Below are 27,594 nucleotides of genomic sequence, written 5' to 3'. Positions count from 1 at the left end.
TAATTTCACCTATTGTGAATACGGCAAATTCTCTCCCTTCTATGTTATTGCCCAGACTTTATTTAAACCTGAAAATGTATAGCTTCTCTCATTTGAAATGTCACTTGCACAACTGAATCAAACCATACCACATCAGAAAACGAAGTCTTTTAAAGTCTGAAGATTTCTGTTGCCAGACTACTCTAGCCGTACTAGCAGAGTCATGCTAGTGCAATGAAGAACATGCCATTAAACGTTCTTTCAACGAGGGTTTTGATGTAGCCAGAAATGTTCACTTAAAGAGGAAACAGACCATAGAAATTTGCTGACTTTTTCTGTACCCATGCATTTGCAACGCAGAAAAATCATGTACTGTTACACAAATGGATGTTCACAAACTAATGCAGGACATTTTATAACAGGTTCAACTTCATAAAGACACACTCTGGTCAGGTTACCACACAATTTCAGCCACAGCAAGCAGCAATATTAGGAGAAAGTGCGAGTATATAATTCTGTCACAAAATACATTCACTGCCTACGTGAATTTGTATCTCTTCCTCAGAATACCACTGAAGAATTATAGGAAGACAACAAAGTGATAGCTAACCTTGGAGACAATCACTGCCATTGACAGGTTCTCCGAATGAGCCGCTACGTAACCAAGCACCATGATGCCAGGCAGCCTGACAGTCCCTCTGCAGCTGCCAATACAATCAATCACAGCAGCAACTCCACCTGCATTTACTATAAGCTGTGAAAGCTGAAAAGATAAACAGAAGAGATTAGATACTGTAAGTATCAACAGGCACAAAGCACTACATTAGAAAACTCTTAAATCTATTGCTCCTGGTTTACAAAATAAAGCTGGAATAGAAGTGCTGTATCATACAGACTGTTGAGCACTCAGGGCAGCATCAGGTTCTCAGGTAAGAAGGTGTTTCACTACTCTGGTTTTGACTGACTTTACTGCAAGAAAATCGGGACTCGATGCTGTTGCAGCATGGAATGACATACTCTCAACTCCATTCATATACACCAAGGGATCATGCAAATGACAGCCTAATACATTAATATCCTTGAAGGTGCACCCACTAAGTCAGATACTATGGTGCCCACTCATTCCCAAGCCAACATCATACGTTCTGTGCAGGGACAGAGGGAAAGGCCCACTCCTCCTCTCACCTACATATTCCAGGTAACTTCTGCAGCATAAGAGTCTTTGTGGATCCCCCTACTGAGGCATGATGCCAAACACAGCTATAATGGATGCACAAAACTGACATGGACTATGCCATTCTGCCCTGTTAGGGTATTTTGAGGGAGGTGTCCAGAGAACACACTGGATGGGCAGTGGAGTTTGCCCCAGAATGACAAATGATACGGCCTTGCTTATAAATTATAATCATGTCCACAGTCTATGATGCTTGCTGCATTTATCAACTAACTAACTAAGTTTCTTTCTTTCCAAAAGAAGCTTCACTCGAGGGATGGTAGCAGTGTATGTATGGTATCAACTCTGAAGTCAGGAGTGGATTGTGTCTTCCCACTGGGAGTCGCCCAGATACTTCCTACTGCTCCTCTGGGGAGCTGCTAGAATGGTCAGTGTCCCTGACTTCTGAGTTTGGCCTCCGGCTTCCTACTCTAGTGCCCCCTCTTTGATAATGATAATTTATTCACTTTTTTGAGAAAGTGAAGTTGCATTACTCATGAGGTGCAGGAGAGAAAACAGGAAATGCAACAAGACTGCAACCTGTCATCACCACCAGCTTAAAGATTAGCAGGCTGAAGACCAGCACAGTATCCTGTTTAAACTCTTCTCAGTTGTTAAGTTAGTATTGCAATTTTGAAAAGGCTGTGCTCATGGCATTAGGTATTCCACAAATCCATTCCCTGTATTTCATTCCAGAGTCATCTTTACAGCCTTTTAATTATCTCTACAGTCTAACAGATTAACATAGTTATAATTACTTGTTTATTTTGTATTGACTTTGTCAAATATCCCCACCTTCCCGTATCAATTACTGGCAAAACTGCTGCAAACACCGAGATTCAAATTACAAACTCCAGCTAATAAAAGAAACTACCATCAGTTTAATAATAACTAAGAGAACTTTTGACCTTCTTTGTCATTGGAAAAATAATTAAAATGTGATCCCAGCACCCCAGAAGATTTTTTTTAAAAGACACACACCATCTATTATTGTTACAGGATGATCTTGCCATTTATTAGCTGGTATCATGACTTCTGCAAGGCTTTTCTCATGATATTTTTAATATCTAGGACTGGCAATACTGTCAGCCTAAACTCTGTCTCTGCAAAGATATCTTATGGAATGAAGTAGCTAAGTATACATTATATGATTCCCAGTTTCCTACCCCAATTCGTATTCAATACACATCTCATAATATCAGCAAGCATTTCCATATTTTTCCAATGAACATGCCAAACAGCTATTTGCCCTCTCTTTCAAAAAGCAAATGACAGAATAATCCTGTATTTTATTTAAAGTGTAAAATCTAATGATATGACCTTGTATTTGCATTTTCAAGGTTTTACCTCAGGCGTATGCTTTGCTATCTCTCTAATTAAAGTTGCACCATTTTTCTTGACATATTCATCTGAGTCCTTCAGGCATGTGAGCACAACTGGGAAAATTTCTGCTTCAACCACCAACTCTGCCAGATCCACCGAATGCTTTGCTATTTGGCTTAGAGCTGACAGCACCTGACGCTAGTAAATAAAAATTGTTATAAAATCAATAGTATACAAACATCCCACAACACACACTCCTCCTGCACACAAAAATCTATTGCATCAAGGAAAACAAAGCAGGATAGGGAAAACAATTACAGCTATTTTACAATTCACTGAGTCAATTCATGCACGAATATAATGGCACAGAACATTCGCTGGTTCCTGAATAAAAGTTTCTCCTTTGTTTTATTCTACTCAAGCTTGCTATGTATGAGAAAGAATATACATATATATATATACACAATATTTAAAAATGTAATTTAAAATTTGGTGAAAGCCATAGAAAGTATCTTTATTTGCATAAGTTTGGTCTATCAGACCTTATATTAAAGAATTTTTATCCTGTTTGTGATACTACATTTTTGTAGTCTTCTGTTTCTGTTAAAGTAAGACAGAAAATTTATATTAAACTATTTTTTTCAATTAAACTCTCACAATTAAACCTTCGACCACAGCTATTCACATCAGATGGTACATACTAAAATAAAGTAACACATATAATATTAACTAGTTTATAATATAATCCTAAGTATGCAAAACCTTTTTTGTAACTGAATTGTGCAAATTTTATCTGTTAAAAAAAAATCTCTTTCATTCTTCATATACTATATAATTCTAAAAAAAAAAACAAACCATGCTATTCACTTTAAACATTAGTTTAGCCACCCCTCACAGAGCAGCAGTTTTTATCCAGCAGCTAAATCTGTGAATATGTTCAAAACTCTTTGTCACTAACTATGGAGTTACATTTTGTTAACGCCCAAAACAAGAGGTTCCTAAATAAATATGCAAATCAGTGTCTTTGGTTCAATATCAAGTAATGACTGGTATAATGGAGACTAAAAATAAAATATAATTTTTAAATGTACCTTCAGTTTAGCATCAGGGTTCAGGATCATCTGAGCTAAGTGAGCGATAGCTCCTGCATCCACTACTGTCTGTGCTAACTCTGGAGAATGCTTTGAAATATCACTGAGAGTTGAAGCAGCAATCCTTTTCAAAGCAATTTCTGGCTCCTGGATACAGAGCACTAAAAGAGGAACAGCTCCTGCATCCACCACAGCTTGTGACAGTTCTGTAGGTCCAAGGAAAGTAATTAAGTGAGTATGGGTGACTGACCCTTGTGCAAGCCATTTTTCACCCTGACAGATACAGCAAAGGAAAGAGGGGAGGGTGTAGTTCACTGTCTCGACATCTGCATTTCAAATCAGCCCTCCTGGTTTCATAAACCGTGTGGACCAATCCACAACTGAAAAGAATGCAGGTCAATAGATGGACCCCCATTTACATGCACACATTTGAGGTAGATTAGGCTGAAATGGTTTGTTATTCTGTTTTCTTTTTCTTTTTTTAAAGTAAGCAGATGTCAGCTGTTTAAACCCTGGCTATTCTACACTGATCAATAGGAAAGCATTTTATGCATGGCTAACAACAACACAGAAAGCCAAAGTACCAAAATTTTACCAACCACCTAATTAGAGAGCATTTTACCCTCTTTAAATGATAAGCAGATATTAGCATAGATCAAATGCCAAAAACAGAAATACAAAAAACATACATAAAAGATTTATCTTACATAAAAGATTGGAAAAATGGAACTTGCTGATCAAAACTAGGTTTTACTACCATACATAGGACAAAACAGAATTTATACTTTAATGACATGAAAATGTTATCATACACAATTACACAAATGAGAAATATCATCAGTGGGATATTGTGTGCCTGCGATTAGTACAATATCCTTAACTAACTGCACCTTAAATAAAAAAAGAAAAGAAAAAAAAAGAGCATATGATTAGCTGACATGGACAAAAATTACACTATTAGAAATTCATTAGCTCTCTCCATGTATGCAGCTTTAATCACAGTCCTAAAATAAGAATTACTGGTTACAGAAGCAAAATTCATACTCTAACCAAGCTGTGCTATTTTAAAATAGTGCTGGAAAAGTGGTAAAAATCATGGGGGATTCAATAATCTATTAGGTTCTTGGTACAGTTTTGCTACACCTTATTATGCATATCCATTATTATCTTTAACATTTATCTTGACTTACAGTACCATGGCAACATATGGCTGTTGTATTTCAAGACTCTAACTTAGCTTTTGATTTATAGTCCATCCATAAAGAGATTTTCATACTAAGAAAAATATAGCATACTTCATTAAATATACATAGACTAATATAGTTTTTCATGAAATCTGTAAGTCATGTCATCATTACATTGTTAATATCCAAATAATGTTCCTGACCAGATTGGTTTTCAATTAGTGAGTTATAGCCACTCCAATACATGTGATAAGTCAAATATTTACACTGTATGTTATTTTATGATATAATATTTTAAAGAAATTATAATTATTACCTCACAAAATTGTAATACATAATGGAGTAAATTTTCAACTAACAAAAAATTAACCCTTTAAGGTTCACTTTTCAACTATTTGAATAAAAATGTAGGGTGTGCATCCCTTAAATACACACAAATCATAAGATTTCAACAAAACCCAAACACTGAATCTCCAGTTTTATAAACGTGAAATTAAGTGTACCTGAAACATATCCAAAAAGAAACCTGAAAACTACATAATCAATGTAAGTGGTATAAGCCACTTCCAATACTTCATAGAAAAAAAGCCATAGTTGGTTTCTTCAAATTGTATTTTGATGCTGTAATGCTGATCAAGTGGAAAACATCATGAACTACTGGCCAATGTTCCAGATTAATCCATCTGACTGTGTCTCAGAAGCAACTTCAGAGCAACCAACTCAATTGCCTACAGTCTACTAGGAGAGACTAATACCAGGAGAATCATGTCAAGAAAGACAGGATACTACTAGAAGAACAGGTTTCTTTGATGCCTTGTGAGCTGGAATCATAAAGTTCAAGTAGGGAGAGAAAGAGTAATATTCTCAGGTCACAGCTATGACCAGGCATGCAAAAGTAACCATAAAAGTGACTTAAACAAGCAAACTAAATCTGATTCAATTTAAATCAGCTCTTGCTGTTAGAAGTCCAATATCATTTATATACTGATGGTTATTGTTGGTCATGGCTAATTAAATGGTTGTTCTTTGAGTGGTGTTTATAAGGTTCATGGCTAGTAACTTACCACATGGAGGGCTGGACCATGTGTCAAAAGACAGACAACCAGTAAACTGACTGTCAGAAAAACAGGAAAGCTGAGGCAGGGACAAAAGAAAATATAGATCTTCCCATCACATTCCCCTGAAAACTCAGCTCCCCAAACTACAGTTCTAAGTGACTCTATGATAACTGTATTGGTTGGGGGTAGGTGGGGGTGTGTTTCTCAAAAAAAAAAAAACCAGTGCAATTAACCTTCTGACTGGGTAGAACATCTTTAATTCAGACTATACACCAAAGGATTCACAAAACTTTGATATCCAATTATAAAACACAGACAGAGGTAAAAAAAAATTATGCCTGAGAAATAGCTAAAGGAGAAAATATAGTTATCAAGATTATTTTTTTAAACCAATATTCAGTCAAAGATACTAAAAGAGACAGAACAAATTGCAAAAGAGAATTTTCTGAACACTATGCCAGGACTTCATTATAAGGGCAAACACAAGTCCAATGGCTGAAGAGGAGAAATACAACAGACAAAAACTAATCTATGAACCTTGTTTACTTCCACAGAGAGTTGTGAAAACCCTGGGCTTGGAATTTCAGTTCAGGGTACAGCTCAAGGAACCTGTCCAACTGCACAGTGATAAAGTAGAAGTAGGACTTCTCTCTATGTGAGCAAAAGTAGGAAATGTTATCCTACACATTCTCAGAGACAAGAGAACTAAGATTCAAAACCCACCATAGCTGTTTTTTTTCCAGAACAATATGAGGAAGATCTTAGCAAAAAAAGATACTGCAAGCATGAAGACAGACTGACATAAAGATAGAAGAAAGACTTATAAAGAAAGACTGACAAAGAAAGACTTTGGAGTTTAAGATGCCACCAGTTCAACTAGAAGTTGTACTAGAACAGTACTGATTTGTCTCAATACAAAAGCATTTGTCAGGGACTAAGAAATTAATTCAAAGTAAGTTGAGGCCCAGTCATGAATTTATGTGATCAAGAAGAGCGGATATTGAACAGAGAGTCAATAAGATCCACTGAAATCAATGGGAAGTCTTACAGGATTCATCTAGACTGGTTTAAATTGTTACCAAAAAAAGAAATCCATACTAACATTAACATGGTGGCAATAATAGTATGGGTAAAAGACAATTAGGGAGAAAAGATGAAGGTAAGACTGCAAATGTGCAGGTCCCCAGAGACGAAAAACCAGCTCTGAACAGATGCCACGTGCATAGTGGAGCTGCAGCAAGAACTTACTTTGCTTGGAAGCAAATGGAAGTTTCAGTCCAGACCAGGATTCTCAGACCCTGCAATGGTGGCAGGTGTGTCCACAGGAAATAACAGGTTTTGACCAAAACCACCACTAATACCATAATTTGTTTTTGAGGACTGTGTGATCATGTAGTGACCACATAGGAAGACTCTAATCCCCACGAGCCCAAAGGCTGCACAGAATCACAGGTTTATGCAGAGTGCTACAACCACAGTGATAAAGACTCCACTAGAACCAGTGGGAAAACCTTTCACCACAAGAAGGTTGGACGTCATTAATTACAGAGCAACCTTTGCTCCTGGAATAAGGCAAAGTTACTGCTCAACTCAAATCACTGAGGAGCTGAGCAACCTGGTTTAACCTTGTAGCTGACCCTGCTTTGAGGAAGAAGCTGGACTAGAGACCTCCCAAGATCCCTTCCAAGCTGAACTATCCCATGATCCCAAGAGTACCACCGTATGACAGAAAATGAAAATAACTCTGCTCTCAGTAATACGTTTGAATATTGTTTAGGTTTGTTTTCCTACCAATTTACAAGATGCTGAAGCAGGTAAGAGACAATTAATAAATTACACCCTTTAGGTAGGCAAAATGAATGGAAAGCTAAGTTATTTACCTATCTCAAACATAAGAATTTTGCCTTTTAAAAGTAGCAGAATATGGTATAAGTAAAAATTTGCAAAATATTTTTTCCGGACCTGATGGTGTTTGAAATGTTTTACAGTTCTTTCCAAAGACAACTCTTCTAGAATGAATGGCAAAAACACAGCACACTGATTTGTATACTTTGGAGTAAGAGCAGCATCTGAAATTCAGCTCAAAGGGATCTACAAGAAAGAGCAAAACTGCAAGAGCTGCTCCCTGGCAAGATTTCTAGTATCTAGACATCTGTCTTGACCTAAAATCTCACAGGCGTTCTGGAGACATCTGTTCACAGAACAACTGCATTTTAAGAGGTTGTTGTATGAAGACAGTGGGGAACTTGCTAACCAGAGAATGTTTTCATCAGGTGAAAGGAAAAGGGAAAAAAAAAAATCTTGATTACTCAAAATGTAAGTCTTTTCATGGGAACACACACCACAGTTCCTGGAGAGCATCTTTACCAGGTCATGGATGGAATTTCTGATTAAAAGCAGAAAGACCCTCCCATTATAACCAGTTATCACTGAATGCTGGGAGCCTTTGCTTGCATTCAGGGAGACAGAGGTTCACATCCTGCCTAAGACAGATCAGGAGTTTAATCTCTCTCCCACATATATCCCAGACATATGCCCTAATTACTGAACTTTTCTTGCTGGGGCAAATAAGCCTCCCTACCCCCCAGTCTTTTCAGAGAGAAAAAGAATAAAATCTTGTCTTAATGGTGTCCCAGTTTGGAACCGAAACAATTTTTGAAACTGAAAAACCTTTTGTGGGTGGGGAAAACCATTTCACAGCCAACTCTATTTTTAGAGTTTAAACTGCAATGTGTGTCCACAGTTAGTCAATGACAGAAAATCATAACTGCCAGATTTTGTCAACACAAGCATGTGAGTCTAATCCAGAGTTTCTTGAACAGTAAACACCAGATGTTGATAAGAACAGGTCCATCTATCTTCTTATCCCATCTTCAACAATATCCTGTTGCAAAGGCATGCTTGTAGGAGTGCAAGAAACATACCACGCAGAGTGATCTTTCTTCAGTGTAACTCCTCTACTTTCAGTAATCATTTTAGAGACTTCCTGTGACTGTGTTACATAGAAAGGTAAATCCCCCAAATCGGCCGTAGCTGGGCAGAAGAAGAACCATTTTTTTCAGGTTTCTTTTTTATTTTGTTTTGGGGTTCTTTGGTTAGGTTATTTTTAAACTGATTGCATCTAGTGATCTGTCTATGTCCTCATGTTTGTAGCTTGGTAGCACTTGCAATTTCAACCTAATTTCTGAAAATACTGTTCTTATTGTGGGTATAAAATGACATGAGACATGCACCACTCACAGTCAGTGAATAAATAATTCATAACCATGGAATAAAAATTTGCACAAGGAATTTGTTGTCTTCCATACCCCACATCACCTCAATCTTCACAGACAATGCCATCACAGAGTGAGCTGGATCGCCCTAAAGATCAGCCAGCATTCATGCAGTGAATAGCATGAAGGGCAATTGAAGTGAGTCAATATTGATTTACTGACATAACAAAACTACAGAAATGTTTATGTTAAGAGTAACACAGACACACACTTACACTACACACATGTATACAAAGGAACACTTTCAAATAACACTTAAAAATCTTTCAGATGGAAGCAACCATTATTTTCCACCAAGGGTGGGATTCATACTCACTGACCAAAATATCTTTAGCACACTGAGGTGCCCCTAGAATGAATTTGTTCCCCAGAAAAAGCAGTCTGTTAGGAAGGTGATGACAACTTTGGAGTCTCTCCCAGTAAGTTAAACCTCTCTCTAAGTAGGAAGGGGAAGTCCCCCGTGCCTTCTGCAATCCAACACTCCATATTGATTAAAAAAGGAAAAGAAGAAAATCACTTCCAAATTCAGTCTATGTACATTTTAGAGCCAAAACCAAACATAAATGCATGAGTTAATGTTATGATCCCAGAGTAAATTTCACTTCAAATGATATGAACACAAGCCATTTCTCCCTCCCTTTCCAGACAGCAGGTTTTTTTCCCTCAATTCGTTGATGCACAGCTCTAAACTTTTACTTGAACTATATAAATAGCTGGTAAAAGAATTATCAACCACGTGGATCAGCTTTTAAATAGGAACATGACACTGCCAGTGAGTTATACAACTGCTTGTGAGACAGCAGGGAACTGCTTGATATCAGATTCCTAGGATCTATTCCTGACTCTCAGAGAAGAGTGTGGTCTACTGGCTAATGCTAACATAGTCACTGCAATGAATTTGGCAGGTTTATCCTGCAGGCACTGCTGTAAACTGAATGAAGCTTGGCTCTGCTTAAGCTTCTCCACTTTACTATGTATATAAATTAAGAACTCATCTCTAGCAAAAGAAACTTTGTTCCATAGTAACAGTTACTATTACATAGGATTAAGCTGAAAGATAACACATGTGAAACCTGTTACCTGAATTGTGTTGAGCAATATACCCAACTGCCCAACATGCAGCTTCCTTGACTCCAGGGTCAAAATCTTCCAAGCAAATCACAAGCATTTCCAGTGCTCCATGCTGAACTACTGCCTGAGCTAGCTGTGGAGAATGTTTACCGACTGCTCTTAGCACAAATGCAGCTGCTTTCTTGTAGAAACGCTATACAAATCAGAGAGGGGAAAAAAAAAAAAGCTTTTACTAACATGAAGTAGTTCAAAGCATAATACAGTACAGACATGCATAAATTAGACTTTTTTAGTAGCAGCAGTATCTCATACAGATCCAAATCAGGACCACCAGACATCACACGATGAACCTTACAGTCCTTCGAGACAGCTCATGATCTAAAATTTGCAGTAAGTGCATAAACAAACAGAAAAAATGAGAGGGCTAAGAGGATATGGGGAAAAGATAATAGTCTAGATAAGTCTGTTTGTTTAAATGAGCAGTGAATGGTAAGAGCTGCAAAAACAATAGCTCTTAACATATTTAGCCAGATTACACAGGTTACACGGGGCAAGTTCCTAAAATAATTCTACCCATCTGTGACACTTGCAAGGTTTCACAGTTTCCAATGCATACACCCTCACAAAATTTCTATGAGAAAACATTGTTTACGTTTAGAAGCAGGAAACACAGGCATAGAGAACTAGACACAACAAAAGGGTTTAGGATCTGAGTCCTTAAATACCCAAGTATTGCTTAAACCCAAGGCTAAGATCCTGAAAACCCATCCCACCGAATATCCAACACTGGATGAACCTTGGTTTTGACCTGGCAGCCTGCAATTCTGCTCCTGCATGTCCAGGACAGCTCACTTTGATGGGACTAAGCAGCTAGGCTCCTCTGTTACTAGTTCAAGCAAAGTCCAAGCACCCATCTCAGTTCTACCCATCTCCCTCAGTGCTGGACCAAATACATGTTTTGAGCATATATGTGCATGTATACATATATATAAAATGCATGATGCTGTGCACATCATGGGGTTCCACATAAACTACAGTGGTGGTTGTGGTTTATTCTAAAAGCACAGTTGAATTATTCCTCCCAGAAGTCATATTTCAGTCTCTTTCTTGGGATGTGGAAACTGAAGGTTAAATTTCTTCCCCAGTTTTACAGTTCAAAAAAAGTTAAAGCACTCTGTCCACAGACAACTGTTTCAGGAGACAGTCAACTCCCTATTGAAGCCACTGTGCAGCACCAAGTGCAAGATTCATTGGGACACAAATCATCTGCTGCTATGCCCACGTACCCAGAATGTGCTTTCCAGCCTGGCAATCGACAGATCAGCCATACAGACTGGAGGGCTTGCTCTCTGTGTGCCCACTGGCTTTAATCCCAATACAAAACGCCTGATTCTCCCCTCCTCTGCACAAGGCGCCTGGGCACTTCAGTGCTTGCTTCCAACTATAAAGGTACCCAGAACTTTAACAATACAAAGCCCACATCCCTTTTGGATCAAGTCCAGAGTAACAAAGAATCACGTGAGCATTTTGTGCATCCTGTGAGGTACCCAAACACCTTTGAAAGTCTGATCTAAACCACTAAGGTATGGCAACAGAGGAGTATTTGCAGTGGCTCTGCAGGAAATAAAAGGGAAACAGGCCTACTCCCTGGCCCCAAAGCAACACAGCGTATCACGTCCAAGTCACCTAAACTCCCTTTTCCCCAAAGCACAATGACTTCATCTATGTTACTGGAAACCGTCCCCACCTCGTGCTACCCCCTAAATCATGCCCAGGCATTGCTGAGGTGTTTGGTGTTTGGCATTGGCTAGAAGCACATACGAAAGCACATGTCTTCTTCCAGTGCTCAAACACATGCCCTGACCCTGCTTAGTTTACCAGTACTGATTGCTTAATGCCAAAAATCCAGTCTTCCAAGTTAAAGCCTACAAGCAGGTACATTAAACATAATTTACAAGCAAAGCATTAAACATCATTTAGGGGAACATAAGTTAAGGGGAACAGTACAGACAAATGCTCAAATCCCTAGTTAATGCAAGTTACTCCAAGTTTTGTCAAACTCAATGGAGCTATAGTTGTTTACACCAGTCTATGCCTGAGCAAATATGGATATGTTATGTCTGTTAAGTAATTATGCTCCTGGCAAAGAAAAACACTGCTTTGTTTTTATTATCCAAATGACATTTATTTACAAACAAACTGTATTCCCAGGCACAGTCAGAAAACACTGTAAAACTATATTCTGCTCACTTAAATTGACAAAACATTGATCTGGGATGTGACCCTGTAACAGTTCTCCACAAATCAACAGAAACAGTATTTATTTAGTGTGCTCAAAGAATCTTCTCCTTAAATATAGATGTCGATACACAAAGAGTGAATAGAATGGAAATGTATCTGGGTTGGGTTGGTTTTTTTCTTTTGCCTATGGGAAGTAACAAACTGCATGCATTGCTAAACTCTGCATGAACTGGATAATGAGTTTCCTTCACTTGCCCTCAGTCACCAAAGCATAGTAGGCTTTCCATGACCTCACACTAATCTTGCTGCTGCCCCAAGTGATTCTGAATTACTGCCATCTCGATGTAACGACAGCACGAGCAGTAACATGGAAGAGATAAATCAAGGGACCCAAGCTAATTTAGTGAGGGCTTTGAGTTATAGCAGGGGGTGGTTTCCAACTCAAAAAATGGAAGATAAAAAGTTTTGTTCCCCTTCTTCCCTTAAAAATAAAATAACCAAAATGGTTGTAAATTTGTCTAACTAAAATCTTAAATCTTTCCATACTATACCAGAATCAAGGTTTTTCTTTGGCTTTTTTTTTTAATTGCATGCACAAAAAATACAGTGTGTACCTATTTATGTTTCCTTCAAAAGATTGAAAATAGTTTTCAAATTATACTTCCATTGAAATCTTACTTCTACTAAACCTAATAAATCAAAACACAACCTAAGAGTGGCTGCGATATAAATGTACTTAACTCTCAGCACTTATCCCCAACCCCCAAATATTAGGAACCTTTTTTGAAAGTATTTCTGTAACCTAGGTTAGGATCGCTGGAAAACTAAAGCTAGAATGAATATATGCAAAACCTGAAGAAAAATGGTAAGAAGAGAGGAAAATAGACCACTAGGTTTATTTGTATTGCAGTAGTAACAATACTTTTTTGTTGTGGGCTTTTTTTGACAAATACAAAGATGAAAACCTTTCAGTGTATTTTCCTGTGTCAGATTGTATTTCCCATGCTACAGATTTCCAAAAAGGCTATGTTTGGAGATATTAAATATTTCATTGCAGAAGTTCTGGGGTTTTTACATATATTTTGCAAGTGTTTGGTATTATCAACAATTCCTAGTCAATTATCACTACAGATTGAAAATTGCCTCATTTTTATAGAGGGACTTTTTATAAAGCATCGTTCAACATTTCAAAAACACAGCAGCACCATGAATAGATTGTTTTATAGTGCACTAAAAGGTAAGACGATACTTTAAAGTCAAGCTTATTAAAAATCAAACTTAGGCACAGTGATCTCTCGGGAGTTCACACATACATGCTGTCTCTGACTTCAGTACATTTGTTGCTGTATTAGAATAACAACAAATAGCTGATACAGAAAGATTTCTCTTTCCCTGTGCAACAGTTAAAAAAAAAAAAACCAAATGATTACTTAAGAAAACAATGATGCCTTACATTCTGCTCAGACAATGAGCACATGAGATGTGGAAGAATGTCTCCCTTCACGACTGCCTCTGCCAGGTCACTGTTGTAATTGGCAAGTCTCCCGAGAGCCAAAGCAGCAGTCTGTTGGATAGTTGGGACAACATCCAGCAAAAGAGGTCTCAGCAAAGACATTACACCTGAGTTACACAGGGAAGAGAAAAGCCCATTTGGTAAGCAGAATTTTTTCTAAATATTTGCCTTCATTCATAAAAAGACTATTAAATTACTCTTCCAGATAATAAGAACTTGTAGGAAATCTACGTATTCCACTGAAATGAAGTTGTCACTTGCACAGCACTATTGAAACACAGCAGTGTTTCTGCCCAGTTTTTGGAGGTACGAAACACTTCTGAAATATAAAAAAGTCACACATAGAAATAAGCTATATTCGTGCACCTATAAAATACACGTTAAAGTATACACAAGAAAACAAAGCATATTCAAACATATGTAAAATACATGTGTTAAAACATGCATAGGGAACTCCATCTGGAGGACCTGGAGAGCTGACATTGGCACATCACTCATTCAGCATGCCAGAAGAACCTCTACATTGAATTACACCAAATTACATTTCATCTATCATAAGCAAAGAATAATTTGGAGACCAATATCCATAATACATTACACTCCAGAGAGGAGAGTTGAAGATTATCTTATGTTATTATTTACAATGTGTTTTCACTGACAAGTCTGCAGTGTATCAGTTAAATGTGAAAGAATACAAAAGTCCATTCTCTAAGGTGCATTACAAGACACACTGAAATTGTAGGCAAGGTAAGTAGTCGTGACATGAACTAAAATTAGCAGTTACAGCCTAAGAAAGGCCTTGCATGGATACATGTCCTGCTAAAAATAGGAACAAACTTCCCATTCTTGCAATAGAATAAAGCAGCGTGCAAGGTTAGAATGGACCTTTAAAGGTCTTCTAGTCCAACCTTCCTGCAGCAAGCAGGGACACCTTTAACTGGATCAGGTTGCTCAGAGCTTCAAGCCTGACCTTCAATGCTTCCAGGGATGGGGCCTCCATCACCTCGGTGGGCAACCTGTTCCAGTGTTTCACCAATCTCATAGTGAAGAGTTTTTTTCTAATGTCTAATCTAAATCTACCCTGCTCTAGTTTAAAACCACTGCCCCTTGTCCTATCACTACATGCCCTTAAAACAGTCCCTCCCCAGCTTTCCTGTAGGCCTCTTTAGCTACTGTAAAGGCCACTATAAGGTCTCCCTGGAGCCTTCTCTTCTCCAGATTGAATCCCAATTCTCTCATCCTGTCTTCAGAGGGAAGGTGTTCTAGGCCAGAGATCATCCTTGTGGCCCTCCTCTGGAGCTGCTCCAAGAGATCCATGTCCTTCTTGTGCTGAGTGCTCCAGAGCTGGACACAGTACTCCAGGGAGGGTCTCACCAGAGCAGAGCGGAGGGCGAGAATCACCTCTCAACCTGCTGACCACCCTTCTTTTGATGCAACCCAGAATTTGGTTGGCCTCCTGGGTTGCAAGTGCACATTGTTGGCTCATGTCCAGCTTTTTGTTCATCAGTACCCCCAAGTCCTTTTCCGCAGGGCTGCTCTCTATCGCATCATCCCCCAGCCTGAGGAGGAGCAGGGGAGGGAGGAGGTCACAATGCAGTGACCTGCACTGGACTTCTGCAGGTTTGTGCTGGTACATGTTCCATTCAGTATTCATCTATGATCTGGAACAGCATGAAGAGAGATGAGACTTTGCTGGTGACCCAAAGTTATTCAAGGTAGTACTGGTGAGGAAAACAGCCAAGAAACTAGAGACTGAATGACTGAATAACAAAATGTCAAGTGAAATGGAACACCCACATATGGGGAAGCGAATCCCAACCTCGCACATGCAGTGATGGACCACAAATGGATCATAGCGCCCAGGAGAAAAGATCTCAATATTAGAACAGTTCCATGGAGATACAGGCTCAGTGCTCAGTAGCAGAGAAGAAACTTTACCCACAGAGTGCTCAGGATTATTTGGAAAGGAACAGAGGCTAAAGCAGAGATCTGTATAAATCTATCATATGTTTAATAACCTCCCCTATAGCAGGACTGGAAAAGGTTCAGTGAAAGGCAACAAGGATGATCAAAGATGACTACTCTATATGTAGAAGATTCTCCTACAGTTAATCTATGACTCTTCAATAGGGATATAAATGAGATTCACATGGTTAGATAAAAAATATGATTTGTAAAGTCTGGGAAAGGAAAATTACTTCTATTGTGGTTCTTCAAGATTGTTGTCTCTTTACCAGCCAGCTTCATGAATTAATACTTCTGAGCTTTACACCTCAGCCGGAAAGCAATGCTCTCAAGATGCAGTAGTGCTGCAACAGAACACCAGACACCCTGAGCTACCATCAGAATCCCCATATCAGCTGTCTCAGCTCCTTCTCTAACATTTTTGCTAACAAACATAAAAGCTTTAGTTGGGTGACTGTGGAGGAAAGCAGGACTTCCCTTCTCATGAGCTCATGTAGGTTATAAGCACTGAACAAAGGTCATTTGATCCAACAGTCCCACAACAGTGGAATGATACCATGGTGCTGAACAGGTACACCATTACAAGGAAAAGCTGAGGGCCTTAAAGCAAGGAATGGTCCAAAGGGATGGAAGCTATAACATGATACATCCATGATGTCTAATAGCTCTACAGCTACTGTTCTCTCCTAGCAAGTCATCTCCACCTCTATGTGAGAATATTTTCTTGTCCTTTCTAACACCAGTTGCATGGTTAAACAGTGGCTGAAGTTCATAAGGGGACTTCATGCTGTTCTGATTCTACACTGAAAGTGTTTCAGTAAAGCAAGAACAGTTAGAAGCAGGACGCTTGTATTTAGTGTATAGATATTACATTTGAGCCTTTAAGTTGAGATAATATAAACCCAGGATTTCATATAAAGACAAACAGGTTTTTTTTAAAAAAGTTTTATTGATGTAAAAAATACAGTTAGAAGTGCCTGGGGGAAAAAAAAAAGAAAAAAAGGAAAAGAAAAAAAAAAGTGCTTTGCTGCGCAATGCCCTGACCCTCAAAAAGCCAAGAGCCAGATGAGTGGTACACTCAAGCATGATGTGGCAGACTATTCAATTCTGGCCATGGCCTCAAAGTCCAGTCAAATTTAACAAGACTAGAACTGCTTTACCCAGGAGGAACCCATGAGTGAGATCCAGGCCACATGACATGTTTCTGGCCTGCATGACATACCCAGACACCACAAAACGTAAAACCACATTTAAGAAAGTGTGCCTATGCATATGCTTCACGTTGTCCCAAATAGGAGATTTATATCACTTGTATATTCAAGATTAGCTGATACAGATTTCCCTTTCAGAACAGGCTAAAAAGCCTTGAGTTTTAAAATGCTTCTGAGCAGCATGATTCCCCACAACCACTACTATTCCATTGTAGTATAAACCATGTAGAGGTTGGTGATAACGTTCAAGTGTCAGCACAAAACATTCTACCACAAATTATTTTAGTTGATGAAACTGAAGGTGAGGAAAGAGATGAAAAGTGAAATGAGAGTAACTGAAAAGAAACAAGATGCTAAAGCAGGGCTGAAAAAAAGACTAAATGAATGGAAAATGTTTAGAAACAACAGAAACTGTGCTGACCTTCAAGGAAAAATTATTTTTCCAAATTGATGTCTGTATGTGAGAAAAGACAGTGAACAAATAATTCTCACGACAAGAGCTTTGGTGGAACAAGAAAAAAAAATCAATTCCTGCTGCTGTACTAGCCTTATATTGACATCAAATTAACTGAGAAGTGAGAGAAGTGCACAGGCATAATCTAGGCCTATACACTGAACATAATTAAAAGCTTCTATCTCTACTTCCCACATTCCCTAAAAAGTTTCTTTCTCTGCATCAAGATGCTATCTGTCATCTCTGACTCTTCTGTAACAGCAACCACTTAAGTTTTCACCATTGTCATGATTTTTACATCTTCAGCAAATAGAGTATTCCTCTCTTTACAGAACTTAGAAAAAATAAGCAACTGGTTCTATGAGTATGAAAACAACTGTTTAGAGATTACATGGTCTTCACTAAAACATCCCTAGCAAAACCAAGATGTCCACTTTTCCTTCTATGACTGCTGAAGATAGTGCTAGAATGTGCCCGACACAGGAGGAGGCCTTTCTGTCCAACCCAGCTCCTTCTCCCTGAGACAGAGGAGCTCAAATACAACTATTTGATCTCTTAATTTCTTTTACTGTACTGCCTAGAGCAAAGTCTACCCCTCTTCTCCAAAGAGGTGCAAGCCAGGACTCCTGTTAGCATTTTGAATTACATTCAAATTGCTTTAACTTTATCATAAGGCAGGGAAATAGGCAAGAACCTTCCAACAACTTCCTTTTACCTCTACTATTCACTTGAGTGAACAGGGCCATAGAGAGCAGGGAGTAGCCACAGTGTCTTGCTGCTGAAAACTTTAGAAGTCTTTGGTGGTCTTCTAAATAAGTCTCTTGTGACAGAAGTAGGAAATTTATTAACTCTAATTCAAAGGCAGCAACACAGAAAGTAAACTACAGAATAAGGCATTTAGACCATTGGGCTAGATTTGTTTTGGATGAGTTCCCACTAGCAACTCAGAAACAGAGTTGCAAAGAATTACTGCCAAATATTCTCTCTTGCATCATGGAACCTTGGCTGACCTTGGGCAAGAAATGATTCCTCTTTCTATCTTCACTTTCCCACTCAGGTTTCTTTCAAAGAATGACACACTCTAGAAGCTGAATCACCTTTATACACACTTCTCAAGTGGAGCTGTTGTGCACAGGCCTGATGCACTTTCTTTTAACAAGCAAGTGTTGGCTGCAGCCTATCTGGATTTAAAAAACAATTAAACAACAACAAAAAAAAACCCAACCCACAACACCAAAAACACAAAAAGCCCCACAACAAAACAAAGTGCTCAGGACAGCAGCAGGTTCCAAGTTTTTTCATTCCAAGTTTCTGTAGCCAGACAGTCACTGTTCTGGAGATAGCAATCTTCATTTGGTCGTTTTGATTTCTTGAGAAAAAACACCTGGAAGTCAGGCAGAATCTCTCTACCCTCCTCCTGCCCCTGTCAAACCCTTGTCAAACTTCAATACTCACCAGTCAGAGAAATGTCGCTCTACATTTCTATTTCTGTCCATTTTCACACCTGAAGATGACTCCTCCTATCCTTTCTTAAAACCAAATTTTAATTCTGTTTTAAAATATAAATGTGGAATAAAGTCATTCTATGCTAGTGTTATTTCTGGACACTCACATCTTGAAGATACTCTAATTTCTGCTTTGGATCAAAGAAAATGCTGTCTTCTCTTTTTTTTTTTTTTTGGTGTGCTACCTGTTACACTAAGAACGTTCACCCAGCTCACATTAGCACTTATATATCACTCATTCATCATATCACCCTGATTTTTCAGAGTTCCTTACATCAAATTCAGCAGATCTAACAAGGCAATAAATGGAAATTTATTTCTGCCTCACCCCAGCTCCCTATCTTCAACTACCTTTTCCTAGAAGCAGCGTAAGCAGCAAGTTTTAAGTAGGAGACTTAAAAAAAAGTTCCCAGAAGAATAGTGAGAGGGAGAAGTTTCACACTCACTTGCCTTGACACAACCTCTTCCAGAGATGATGCAGCACACACATCTCAAGTACATACTCCTCAAGGGTGACTCACCAGAGAAAGGACTCCTCACTGCGACAGCCCCATGCACAACACAACTACAATCCTTCAAATATCAAAGGGAACATAAATACAGTTTGGAAACAGAGACTCTGGGTAATCAAGTAATTCGTAAAGCAATTACCGAATGGCGTGGGACATAATGCAGATTCAGTTTGACAGCACAGCTGGAGATTTCTGAGGGATTGAGGAGCAGTGAGTTTCTCCTCCTTAAAAGCTGATCTGGCTGATAATTTTTCCAGACCCTGTTTCTGCATTAATGGAGCTGAACTAATCCTGTTTCAAGAGGACCGGGTTTCTGAAAATGCCCCTCACAGGGCTAGTTACTGGCCACCACTCAATCCTTCAGAGACACACAAAAACCAAGTTGGTCACAAGGAGTGGCTTCTTTTTAATGGCCACTTGCTAAAATGAGACTGAAGTTCCTAAAAAATTCTGGCTTTGAAATTTTACTTGCCAATCTCTTCCAAATGGGTTGGTGGGTGAGAAGAGGAGGAACGCCAGAGCAGCTGAGCTTTCAGTTGACTGAGTTACAGTTCTCCAGCTTCAGCTGCATTTACTTTCTCCTTCTCTCTCATCCTATGGGTACTTTCCCTAACACACAACCTCTTCCTTCCCTTCATCAGGCACCACCACATCATCAAGCTACTCTCCTCACTTGATCTCGTACAACTCCAAAGATAACCTTTTGCCTTTCATGGCATATTGCATACTTCACTCCCACTTCTCATCCTGCCAAATCTCAGCTTTTAACTCAAAATGAAAATTATATATATATAATATATAATATATTTTATATATATATATATATATAAGGTAAGTATATCCTTCACAAGAGAGAGTACATAAACCCAAACACTGAAACTAGCTATAAGGGGATTTTGGAGTACATCCATGCATATCCACTTGTAGGGTCCAGGTAGGGCAAGAACACAGATACTTTAATGGAGCAGGTCCTTTTCCACACAGCTGACTTGCCAGCCACCCTCCCTACAAATCCTGTGCTCCCAGTAGGCTTTCTACAAAGCATTGTGCTATCAGACCTCATTCTTTAAAACACGGAATTACATCCTGAAATCTCTTCCCAGAGTTTGATCCTCCTTACATAGGACCAAGTGTCCAACTGTACATTTAAAACACATATACCAAGGAGAGAAGTTGAAAAAAGCATGAGCAAAACGAGCCCCTGTCACTGGATGCAGAAAATAAATTTGAACAGCCTGTTCTCAAAAACAAAGACTCCTAAAGCCACTGCAAAGATTAGGAAATGCAGCTTTTAAAACCTGCTGTCAGTGGAATAGTTCTGGAGCTGGAACAGAACTAATAGTCATGACATCATCCTTTACCTGCATAAAAAGAGACAATGAAGGTAGAGGAAAATCTGATGTGCCACAAGGGTTTGTGATGGAGCTCTAGTCTGAACAGACAAGCCCTGCCCTCAAGCTCTTGCCAGCAAGACTGTGAGGAAGAGAAACCAGAGAAGATGCCCAGAGCAAAAGAGGAGAAGAGGACTTGATCCTGAAGTACGGCTTGTATGCTGGAGCAGGAAGGCCTCAGAAATAGCTCGATACCAGGCAGAATGGAAAGGCACACCAGGGCTCAGGGTTGTGGGCTGATGGAGTGGCAGGACAGATGGAAGAGATACGCTGGGAGAGGGTCTTCCTTTACATTGATATTTTGGAACTTTCCTGGAACCCTGCAGGCTGGCCAGCAAGTAGGTAAAGGCACAGGAACAGAATTTGAAGTTATCTGCCTGAGATGATAAAAAGGCCCCAGCAGCAATGAGAAGGGCACCTAGGTGTGCAGGGTCCCAGCACGTGCAGTCCCATGGCAACACACAGCTTCAAATTTATTTTTCCATGTTCCAGGCTCAGCTGTCCCTGTGACTTCCACAGCCACTATGGTTAACCACGTGATCAGCGCCAAGAAAGGGGTTAAAGAGCTGATCTTATAATATCTTTAAAGTCAGGGGGGAAATTGCTAGGCTAAACAGTTTCTTAATCCAAATGATATCTTTAAATAACTTACAAATTAAGAGCAACAATCCCATCACCACAAACTCTAATGTAAAATAAATAAAGATTTAATTCATATTATGAGATAATACAAAAAATGAATACCCAGCAGTAATCCCAGTCCTATTCTGATACGTTTATTAATGCTGAATTGTAAATACCTCCTTGGGAAAAAATATATCAAAACTAAATGCTGTTTCAACGGGACTATTTATTTAGAGTGCTGCGCTTCACAAGGCAGATAAAGGAAGAAGAATTAGGCCCTCAGTGACTACCACTCCTGGAAACATACTGGAAACAGTTCAGATTTTCTCCTACATTTTCTGAAAGACAGAAAGCTGCCTAAATCTCACAGCAGGAGAAAGCGCTCCAGTTCACCTGCCATTTGAATAGAAAATGGTCTCCTCCTAGGATTCGGAAGGATGTTGGAAGGATGGGGGCAAGGGGAGTGTGGAGCTCAAGAATGAGTTCCAGTACCAAACTTCCTGAGCTGCAGCTGCTAAATTAACAGGTTTGTCTTAAATATGTTTAAAACATTACTATCAAAGTAGCTTTTCCCATAAATCAGCAGCCCTCCAGAAATGAGATTGGATAAATTAATAATCTGTCATCATTCCAAGTGTATATTTACTAAATGGAAAAAGTTTAGGAGGAGATTTTTTTTTTTCCAAGTGTCCATTAACTAAATATTCAAAAGACAAATCCTGCAATTATGATTCACAGCAGTACGAGCAGCCTTATCAAAGCCAATCACAGAGTTGGACAACACAAAGGAATGCGTTCTGACAAAGGGATTTCTCTGATCATTCCTTATACTTCCCCGCCACCAGAAAGCTGCTGAGCTCACAGGCACTAACTCTCCAGAACATTCCTGACCAGGAGAGAGACAGTGCCTTGTAAAAGTGTCAAACTCTGGGGCCAGATTCCAGTTCCCCGGTTACAACCACCTTTGGGATCTCTGTTTAGTGGGAAATGCAGCTCTGGAGGCCTCGGAACAGGGATGCCCTGGGAAAAAGTGAGTTTCCTGTTGGTCCTCTCTGACCTTCTTTCCAGTTTGCCATTTCTCCTTGCAGGTCATACAACAATATCACAAGGCTTCTCAACAGCCAGGTCAGAGTAAGAAGCTCCCACCTCTGATCCTGGCTGCTTACTTCCCCCTCCATGCTGCAGTCTGCCATCTCCTTATTTGCAACAATACCACAGAAGCAGGGCTTACAGTGTAGTAAAGAATTCTTTTTTTTAAAAAAGGACAAAACCTCACTTTATGTGGGGGCAGGTTATAAAAAACTATTTTATCATGTTTCATTTAGGAGGAGGTTTCTAGTGCATCCAGAAAAGGTGAAAACTAACAGCAATCATTTTAATTCTATACCTGCAAATCAGTTTTAAGGCACAGGCTGGGAAAGAAGAGGATTAAAATACTTGCAGGCCTCAGCCAGTCAAATAAATTATAACAGGAAACACGATATTTGCCACCATTCCCCTCCCACCTAGCGTCTGAACAACTAAAGCTTCTGGAAAAGCAGCTCAGTACCAGAATGAACCAAGAGGAATGATAACCTACACAAATGTGCATTGCCACACTACTACCCCAGAGCTGGATCTCTGCAAAGTTAACCTTTAGACCAACACCAGCTGGGCTTCAAGGTTTCCGGCCTCTGAACCAATCATCTCTTCTGCACCAGCAACAAATCAGGTAATGAGGTAAAGCTACCAACCAGATTACATCAAATAATTACCATAAGAAGAAATACAACACAACTGAAGTTAGCTAAACGTTTTGTTTGCTTTCTTAAAACAGCCACTTTCTGCATTTTTTAAAGCACCGATCTGTTAGAAGCCCATCTGAATGGGATCTCTCTCTGTGAGCAGCTAAAAACCAGAACTGTAAATGGACACAGAGGGACCTCTTCTTACAAATAAGGCGTAAATTATCCCTGTGGCCAAGATGTCCCTTTGGTAAATGGGGATCATCTGTATAAACTAAAGCAGTGGCATTTACTTGCTGAAATATGGAAGGAAAAAAATAAAAGCCAAGAGGCACGGCAAGGCAATGCGAAAGGACTGATGTCAACATGTCACTCCCATAATCAAAGCAAATGTTTAACAAGAATTTAAGTGACAGTTTTTCAACAAAGCCATTTTAGTAGACAGTTGTAAATACAACAACCAAAAGTTGAATATATTTACGCTCTGGGTTTATTTTTTGTTCGTTTGTTCCCATCGTATCTCAGAGAAGACTGACAGATTTACTAGATTTGGGAAACAAGTATTAAAAACAAAGTCAAGACAAACCAAAACATAATCAATTCATGAATACCATATGGTAAACCAACTACCGATTTATAGCACTTTTTCAATCTGCCTTTCAGGTAATCAATTACTGAGCACTTCTTCCTTTGTCCCCGTTTAAGCTCAGGAACTCTGGCCAAGAGGAGCGGGTCTGCCAGATGCCAGCAGCACAACAGCTGGTACAAGTGCTCCCGCAGCTCCCGTTTCTAAAAATGCTCGATTTGGTTCACGACATCCCACGATAGCAATATAACAAAAGCGAATCCCTCCTAAACCTGAGGAAATCTGCTGGCAAAAAAAAAAAAGCACTGAAGAATCCGGGTACAACCCGTAAAGCTAGTGCAGGTTTCTCCTTTCTACAGGAGGTTTTCCTCGGCGAGTCAGCGCTGGCTGCGGCGGGGATTCCGTTTTCTGTCCTCTACCCAAAGCTGAGGCTCGGGGAAGTACAAGAGGTGTGTTATACTGAGAAAGTTTCCCTGGAATACAAACAAGTGACGAGACCACGGCCAGAGGCACCTACCCCAGCAGGAACACAGAGCCAACCCCGCAGACAAGCCGGGCACCCCGCGCATGCAGCGTCGTTAACTTCCCCCACCGCGCCGCAGGGGATCGGGCCGGATCAGCCCCTCAAGGGATCCCACGGAGAGGGGAGGAAAGGAAAACCCCTGGGAACTACGCGGCCAAGCCGGGGCGGGGAAGAACAACAGGGAAGCGCCCCGGCAGCCCCGCGGGACACCGACCCCCACCGCGCTCCCTCTCCCTTCCCCGCCGCCGGTGGGGGGTTCAAGCCGCCCGGTGTCCGCCGGCTCTCGCGTGACGGGGGGCGTACCTGCGTTTCGGAGGGTCTCGAGGTTCTGCGGGCGGGCGGCGAGCTCGGCCACCGCCTGCACGAACTGCGTCCGGGCGCGCTGGTACTTCTCGAAAACTGCGGGCGGCAGCGCGGAGACACGGGGTTAGAGAGGCTGGGGCACCGGGTTAAGCGGTTGCCCCGCCGGCCCCGGCTCCGGCCGCCGCCGCCCCGACCTACCTAGCAGAACCTGCCTCTGGCTCATGGTGGCGGCGCGGCAGGCTGCGCGGCCGCGCAGGGCCGCACTGTGTACCCGTCGCCCTGGCAACCGGGCGGAAGCCGCGGCGCGGGGGAGGGCGGGGCCCGCGCCAACACCGCCCGTGACGTCAGCGCGCCCGCCTGCCCCGCGCAGTGTCGGCCCCAGCGGGGGGGTGCAGGGAACCGGGCGACCTGCACCCCCCCCGGGGGGGGCCCTGCACCCCCCCGCAGCGGGCCGGGGCTGTGCCCGCACGTCGGTGTGCCGCACGCGTCTGTGAAACGTACAGCTACAGGTGCGCGGGTGCGCATCTCGGGATGCGCAGGGGCGTACGGACCGGCAAGTCTGGGGAGAGAGGACTTCACGCCTACAGGGCAGATCTGCGCGCAGCGGCGCGGAGACGTTATCCGCGCGTATAGGCGAACACGAAGTTACTCGTGCAGGAGGCAGCTGTACGCCCTCACCTCTGCGCCGGGAGCTGTGGTCCTCCGGAGCGCCGGGCAAGGATGGGAACGGGCAGGGGACACGCAGCGCCCGCGGGACGGGGCCGGGCCGGGCGTAGGGACTTGCCCGGGCCGCAGCTGAGGCTCGTTACCCGCGGGCCGCCGCCGCTGTCCCTCCGCGTCCCGCGCAGAGCGGCGCAAGCTGGGTCGGAGGCGGGGCCGATATTTAGACGCCGAGAGCGGTAGGCGCTTCACGGAGCGGGCGAAGGGGGATCCCCTCCTCCCCGATCGCTCCTCGCGGGGAGCCGCTCCCCAGGCTCTCGGGCCCCAGCGCTGCGCGGGGACATGCGCGCTGCTCCGCGGCCGGAGAGGCTGACTCGTCCCGCTCCACTGCTGCGCAACTTTGCCAGGGGCGCAGTGGGCAGGGAGAGAGAGCCCCGCAGCCCCGGCTGAGTGCCACGCATCGCCCGGGAGCTGCGCCGAGGTCCCCTGCCCGGCTCCCGCTGCCCCTCCGCTCCTGGCTGGGGGAGAAATAAAAAGGGAGAATAAAAAGAAGGGCAGCTGCGGCGCTCCTGGGGCTGTCCTCACCGCGCCCCGCCGCGCCTTTATCCTCCGGGGAGGGGGCGCTTCGATTTTAATTTTTTTATCTTTTTTTTTTTTTAATGACCTCTTACCACCACTGCGGTTCCTCCGCGGGGATCTCCGCTGTTGCCTAACGCCGCCGCGCCGGCCCACGCCGGGGTTTTTCGCGCCGCACGGGGAATCAATTCGCTCCGCGCAGAGCCGCGGAGCCCCCGCCCACTCACAGCCGCGGAGCGTTGCGGCTCTTCGGCGGTGCGGACAGCGCGGGCGCGCAGGGGCGAACCCGTGGAGCTACAGCCTCTGCCGGGATGTACGCGGATCGGGCCGCGGGAAAAGCGCCGTCCCCGCTGGAGGGGAAGGCTTTGCTCACTCCATGCACCCGCGCAGATCTGACGATGAGCCCGAGCGCAGCCACCCGTGCCGGGGGGGAGCAGCGCAGGAAGGGGCACTGGGGGAGGTGGTCTGGCAGCAGCCTTCTGACTTTGCCAGGCGCAAGTACCAGTTATTCCTGTGCACCATAACATTATTTTTTAATGTATTTTTTCCATTGCCTGTTAGATAAGCTAGGCACTGCCTTCTACTTTTCCCATCTTGGTGTCTCCGGCTGTGAGGACTATTTACGAATGGTTCCCTTCACAACCGGTCGGTCAAGGCGTGGTGGCATCTATGAATAGGCACAGCCTTGGAGGTCTTTACAGCAACTAACTCAAACGGTGGGACTGCAGAATAAAATCAGGGTTGTCAGGATTTGAGTGAAAATGGACTCTACATCTCCTCCGGTGCCTTTTGAGGGCGATTCCCAAGACATGGGATATTTGTGAACGAAGTTGCTAGTTAGCTCTGCTATCGATCAGGCTGCTCCAAGTGACATTCTGATCCACAGCAGAAAACCAGAGTCAAATCATTCAATAAAAAATTGTCCTTTTCCGTGGCCACCCCTCAACCCCCAGTGGCTTCAGGATTTCATAGCCTGGTATTTTGTTTTGCAAAGCTCTAAATGTCCAGAATCAGAGGACTGATGCTATAAAACCTATTGTTTGATAGGGAGTATAAAGTTTTGTCTCAATACCTTAAAGTTGAAAGGCTGGAGTTCCTTCGGCCGCATTTTAAAAGTTTGGAAAAGTGTAAGAAAGACGTCAAATTTTAACAAATCAGCTGTGGTCTAATTTTAATAAATCATCTCTGGGATCGCTCAACTGCAAAGAAGTGAGCTAATGTAAAGAACATCATGGTCAAAAATGAGCCACGTGTTTCCAGGAGTATTTAATGCGAAAAAAATCTCTCTTTAAGCAAACAAACAAAACAGGCAATGTGCTGCTCTTTACAAATGAATGACAGAAATTAAATCAGATTGGTGAGAAGGTCGTTTGCCACAGAAAATATTTTGGGAAATTATCACCATGTGTACTTGAGAAGGGAACAGCTGTTAAACACATTTCTTGATACTTATTTCTGTTCTTAAGTTAAATAAAAAAAAATAAACAAACGGTGATGAATTGCTTCCAGAGGTTGGGGGTTTTTTTGAAAGCAGATGTGTCGATTACAGATAAATTGATTTATCTGTCTAAATAAGTCTAATGTTCAGATAAGTGAAACAACAAAACGCACT

At 41.7% G+C, this 27,594-nt stretch overlaps 1 protein-coding gene across 1 annotated transcript in view; it reads right to left on the bottom strand.

Annotated features, from left to right (window-relative positions):
- Window positions 1–24,969, bottom strand: part of SPAG6 (sperm associated antigen 6) — a gene marked incomplete at both ends in the record, with an annotated part of 33,349 nt that extends 8,380 nt beyond the window's left edge. Inside the window, 7 exons of the mRNA XM_084260868.1 lie at window positions 590–742; window positions 2,540–2,713; window positions 3,607–3,812; window positions 10,204–10,387; window positions 13,889–14,055; window positions 24,747–24,842; window positions 24,945–24,969. Coding sequence (XP_084116994.1) covers window positions 590–742; window positions 2,540–2,713; window positions 3,607–3,812; window positions 10,204–10,387; window positions 13,889–14,055; window positions 24,747–24,842; window positions 24,945–24,969 — 1,005 coding nt within the window. The remainder of the gene's footprint in view (window positions 1–589; window positions 743–2,539; window positions 2,714–3,606; window positions 3,813–10,203; window positions 10,388–13,888; window positions 14,056–24,746; window positions 24,843–24,944) is intronic.
- Window positions 24,970–27,594: the final 2,625 nt, after the last annotated feature.

The sequence above is a fragment of the Gallinula chloropus genome (assembly GCF_964237585.1).
Source record: "Gallinula chloropus genome assembly, chromosome: 2".
In the NCBI taxonomy this organism is placed as follows: Eukaryota; Metazoa; Chordata; class Aves; order Gruiformes; family Rallidae; genus Gallinula; species Gallinula chloropus.
Note: the sequence above shows the minus strand (reverse complement) of the source record. Positions and strands in the feature narration are given on the sequence as shown.